Raw genomic sequence first — 5,881 nt, 5'->3', positions numbered from 1 at the left:
ATTGTGCCTAATGTTGGCCCACTGGTTGTCTGGAAATTTCTTGCCCATGGATAACTTTGTGAGTGATTACTGTGGAAATCCTGATACCAGTCCAACAACCCCTTGCTTCCTTTCGAACAAGATAAAATGATGCAACGGAAAGAACAGTCACTTTGGACTGGATACGTTCAATCTGCTTGTCTGACATGTTTCTGTTGAAATGTCTAACCTTTATCGCCATCATGTGGATTGTATAGTAATTTACAAAAATAATAGAACTGCCCATCTTATTATTGAAGGCGCAGATCTAAAGCTTCGTCTCGGTTAATGGGTCTTCTTTTGGGTCATATTGAAGGAAAACGACAAGGAGAGTTTAGGAGTTTCGGACAAATAGAGACAGGAAAGAAAAGTAAGACAATTGCACGGCGGAATGGAAGGGGGAAAGGAAGGGATTGAAGGTACAAATATCAGTCCCGACAACAAGGTAGCTGAAATAATGGCCATGAAAGCGTACAGTTGTGTGACATCTTAACGAAACACTCAGAACATCCAATGTTTCATCTATTTTTTTCATCTATTTTCTGTTAACATAAGCTTTCGCAGGTTGGGAATGGTCGTAATTGAGGTCTGTGTATGTGTGTTTCTGTGTGTTTCTGTGAGAGAGAGAGAGACGGGAAACCACAGAGTTAGAACACAAATAACGTGGATGGGTTCTCATTGCTTTTGGTGCCATTTTCATCGTTTAATAATACGTTTGAAGAACGTGTAAGGAGAGAACAGCAGCTTCATTAGCTCCTGTCGGAACTTAGTCTGGGTCACTGCGTAGATGAATACATTATTACAAGAACTGAATAACTGAAGCAGGTTGGTCATTTCTTGAAGGATGAATTGTGGATCATTAAAATCCAGTCCGCCAAAATAACCCTCTCCTGTAAACTGCACGAAGAGGAATCGTCCGACGTAGGTGGCCCAGAGAAGGAGAAAGCTGAGGGAAATTGTGAAGAGCAAGACAATGGACTTGTTGCGGTTGGCCAACTCAGCATCCTTGGAATTCTCAGAACCTCGAAGTCTTTTCCGTGCTCTGCTGGCTGCTATGATGTGTCTAACAGTCAGGGCGTTGAACAGGAGAATAAGGAGGAAAGGGAGGAAGGGAGTTAGCATGTGGTCCAGCCATTGGTAACACTGCCAGGCCGGCAAGATATAATAACTGGACTTTAAGTCACAGAACCAGGGCTTCCCGTCCAGAATGTATAAGGGCTGGTGGACAAAGAAGAAAGGGGCGTTCTTGATACAGCTCAGTAGAAAGACAATTCCTATGATGACTGACGCAATTTTCTCAGTGCAGTATCTGGTCTTCAGGCTCTGGCAGCAGATGGCAACAAAACGGTCGAGGGTGAAGGTAACAGTCAACCAAACGGAGCTATCCCGGCTGATATAGACCAAAACAATGCTGATTCTGCACGCGGGGGTAGTTGATAGAAGGCTGTACCGAAAGTAAATGCTCCCAATCCGATTGATTATGACAGCGACAACGATGACAATGAAATCGGTTACTGCAATTGACAGTAAGTAGTAGGTGATGCCACGAGACAGACCGCACCGTGTTTGGAAAAGGATCACGATCGTTGCCAAATTAGCTGTAAGACATCAAAACAGCGAAATATCTTCGCGTAATGTTTAAACACAGCTACTTTCACAGTCAATCTTTTGCAGATTGCTCCCCTAGACACCTCCAGAATTGTAATATTGTAAAGCAAATCACATCTGTTCATCATTCAATTGTGGGTTACATACTGGACATGACAAAAGTCATTTCAATTTGTCGCTATCACTAACAATGCTGAACAGTCACTCAATCAGTCCGTGCAGCTGGTTTTCCAGTTTAAGCTGAATGGATACATTTGCAAAACCGTTTAGTTTTTGCACCAAATCCATCCATCAACGTCTACTCATGTTGACTCATATTGGCTTGAGTTCCAGTACTATCACTATAAGATAATCCTACTCTTCAAACTTAAAAAATAACGCATACCATATTCACCCGCATCCCCTTCGCAACCAAAGCCATCTGAGATCGCACAATGCCTACTTTCTGGCCTTGGGCATCTCCAGCTTATTTATCCTTTCAGTCGTGTCCACGCCCAAACCTCTGTAATTCTGTCCCCTGGAAGAAGCCTATCTGTTTTGCTCTTCAGCCAATTCTTTAAAACTCACACATTTTTCAAATTGATGATCGTATTTCCCCTTATGTAAAGGTTTGCATGAAACCAAATGCACCTCTGAAGGAACAAGTGAAACTACATTCCAAAGTGAAAGCTAAACGTCAATGTTGCAGTTCCCACTAACAGCTATACCAACGTAATTGTTATCCAATATAAAAACATATAAGCATACAAAAATTTATCACAAGAAGACAATTGCTTAGTATGGCGAATCTTGGATCACCATTCACATCTTTCAAATGTTGCTATTACAAATGCCTAAAGTCACCTCACAACTGGGATTTCGTATCGGGGCTTCGTTAAACTGTGAATAGATGCCGTGCTGTGCACTCGTATAATTACTTAAAGCTTTTTGTTTTATATGATGTAATGATCGCACTCTAACTATTCATTTTCTGATCAAATAAAAAAAATGCAAATTATCGTCCTACACTGTGATACACCATTATTCCCGCAGATATGAAAACACAAGATTTGACTTCGCTACATTAGGATAGAATATAATGACCAACAACTTACAGACTGATTTAAAGTTAGACATTACCAATTACTCACCAGAAACTATTAAGTGGTATTTATGTAGGTATGCATCACAATAATTTGAGTATCATTCTGTAATACCCAGAACACAAGTGCAATGAAATAATGTATTCAATACTAAACATAACACCCCAAAATATCATGCCATGCAACTTGTAAATTAGGACGTGATTGAGCCCCTATTACACAGAAATCACAGAATGTTAAATAGATTCAGTACTAATCTGAAAGGAAAGAGAGAAAATTTCTGGAGAGATATAAAAAGCATACAGGGTGCATCGGAGCCATTACTAACCAGGGGCACCAATTGCAGCGAGAATAGGATAAAATATGGCAAAGATGGGGCCATTCGCTGGTCCATGCATTGTCCTTCATACACTAAAGGAGTTGTAGAAATTGTGAAGCCTTGCTCTTTGAAACGACCATGCGTTCCCTCATTTATTCCGAATGACAGAGTCCACAGGGACAATGAAGTCACAAACTGCGTTTAGTTATATTTAGATCAATGAAAAGGTCGACTTTCGGTTTCTTCCTTTTTGTTGACAAATTTGGCAAAGAGGATATTCCCATTTCCCTTGCAAATTCTGTGGTCCTGTTGTCCCCATGAGAGTTTCCTGTTTTTTTAAAATTATCGATCAAATGCAGTCAGTGATGGCCCAGATCCTGAACTCGGGTTCAGTATCTTATGTGAACCAAAGTGTTCTCTTCTCTTGAATGCCTTTCGCTGTTCCATGCACCTTTAGTGTTAGAATAATTTATATGTATGTGTTGATTGGGAAGCAGTTTAGTCTTTAAATTACAGATCCATGTAATATTTTTAAGGATTAAACTCTGAACAATTTGAAACCGTTGTTAGGTAACAAGGGAGATAACCTGAGAAGAAGACATTCACATGCAAATTCTGATGACGATGGATTCTGATGAACACATCGTTTGACCTGGTGAACAAGAATGGAGGAAAGGGTTTCCAAATGCTTGAGTTCAGGGCTCGTGCAATATCGTGAGGAAGATTATCAGCTGTGGCAAAACTGAATCATGGTTTAGAAATGCAGTGTCAAGTGCACTATCAATAGGGACATAATCAATCCTCTGTCCAACGTTAAATATCCCAGAGTCAGAAAGTAATACAGCACCCCTCAATCCAATTCGTCCACGTCAACGATATTCCCTAGTTGAACTCTCCCACATGCTTTCGCTTGCAACACATCTCTCCAAACGTTTCCTATTCCTGCACTTAATGAACATCTCAACTTGATCCAAGTAAGTACAAAATCTCTTCCTCCTTCAAATTCCACCATTTTGAAGGACGACAGAAACAAATTTCTTTCATTTCCAAACTGCAGTCCAATATGTCAAACGTTCTGAGGCAGTGACTAAAGAGAAATTTTCTCCAATTAAATTTCAAAGAGACTGATCTATTGCCTTTAGCCCCTCCATAATCTTAATTTGCATTCCATTGACTGCATTCTTCTACCTGGATCTGGTTGGCGCTAGTTAAAATCTAAGTTCAAAACAAAATTCTGTGGATACTGGAAAATGAAACGAACAGAGAAATTGATGTAGAACGTCAACAGAAACAAACTAAAAAAGAACTGAAATTACTCATAACGCTCAACGGACCTGTCAGCAATCCATGGAGAAAAATCAGAGTTAACTTTTCTGATGGCATCACTCATCCTCAGAACAGACATTAGCTATGAAAATTTCGGTTTGCATACAGACCATTGGATGAGGGATGGGATAAAGTGTAAACAATACTTGGAGATAGAACCCAGAGGGAGAGAAGAACATGTAGTCAGACAAATGAGTCGATAACGATCCTGCTCAGAGGATGACTAGCTATTATTGAATACTGCTAGTGGCTCGGAATTTGCCGTACACAATAGCAGACTATGTGATGACAAGGTCTGATGTGAAGGGTCTATGTGAGGATTTCGGAGAGCTCAAGACCCAACGTTGTTGAACTTCACGTTGAGTCCAGAATGCTGTCGCGTTCCCAAGTGGAAAATGAGGTCCTGCTGTATCAGTTTACGCTGAACTTTGCTGGAGATTTGCAGCAAGCCTGAGAAAGAAATGTTGGCCAGGAAGCAAAGTGACATATTGACGTTGTCGGCATCGAGAAGCTCCCGGTCTTTTCGCAGACAGAACGTGGAGTTTCTGCAAATCGCTCACTGAGGCGATGTTTCGCTGCCCCAATATAGACGACACAACATTGTGAAGAGCGAATGCAGTAGACTACACTGTGAGAAGTTCAGATAAAGTGTTGCTTCACCTGGAAGGTGTGCTTGTGCCGTTAGACACGAAGGACAGAGGAAGTGAACCAAGAGATTCCGTAATTGCAGTGGAAAGTTTCTGAAGTTTTCGGCTGGCGGCAGATTTGTTGGGCGTGAAGTCAGGATGTCCTTCAGGCAAGTATCCCTAAGGAGGGCTGATATGTGAGGTGACGGAGATTTGGGTCTGGTGGTGGCATGTCACTGGCAAAAATGACAGCTAATTATCATCTTGATATGGTTACAGGTGGCAGATCAAGTCAGGAAAATGGGAACCGGATCGCTGTGGTGGGCGAGAAGAGAGAGTTGAGGACTGAAGTACCCGAGTTATTTCGGACCAGTTAAAAACTTTCTGGGGAATCTTCATTTGTGAAATAAATTGGAGATTATGGAGGCTCCATTGCCATACTCGGCATCGTCGTTGACGCATTATGGAGATAGATGAACTGGGAGATTGACACAGAGAAACTCAACAGGTCCGATAAAGTCTGATGAAATGAAATAGCATTACGATTTGAAATCAGATGAAACAGAGTAAGGGATGAATTGTGGAATATATAAAATAATGCGGAAGATTAGATTAGATTAGATTCCCTACAGTTGGAAACAGGCCCTTCAGCCCAACAAGTCCACATCGAAACTCCAAACAGTAACCCACCGAGACCCACTTCTCTCTGACTAATGCACCTCACACTATGGGCAGTTTAGTATGGCGAATTCATCTGGTCTGCACATCTTTGAACTTTCATGCTGCCACTTTGGTAAGTAAAACAGAACACTAGAATATTTCTTAAACAAACTAAATTTTGAAGTTCTCCATGACCGAAGAGTCCCGTCAATCCTTGTTCTTACGTCACGAGAAGACAACAT

The 5,881-nt window shown here is 41.2% G+C and overlaps 1 protein-coding gene across 1 annotated transcript; it reads right to left on the bottom strand.

The window, feature by feature from the left end:
- Positions 1-714: 714 nt before the first annotated feature.
- Positions 715-5,427, bottom strand: LOC140459996 (probable G-protein coupled receptor 139). The gene is made up of 2 exons (XM_072554404.1): positions 5,421-5,427; positions 715-1,616 (listed from the first exon to the last, which is right to left on the bottom strand). The coding sequence occupies exons 1-2, from the start codon at positions 5,425-5,427 to the stop codon at positions 715-717; spliced, it is 909 nt and encodes a 302-aa protein (XP_072410505.1).
- Between the last annotated feature and the right edge of the window lie 454 nt (positions 5,428-5,881).

This window comes from Chiloscyllium punctatum, chromosome 36, assembly GCF_047496795.1.
Source record: "Chiloscyllium punctatum isolate Juve2018m chromosome 36, sChiPun1.3, whole genome shotgun sequence".
Classification (NCBI taxonomy): domain Eukaryota; kingdom Metazoa; phylum Chordata; class Chondrichthyes; order Orectolobiformes; family Hemiscylliidae; genus Chiloscyllium; species Chiloscyllium punctatum.
The sequence above is the reverse complement of the archived record's forward strand: the minus strand, read 5'-3'. Positions and strand labels throughout refer to the sequence as shown.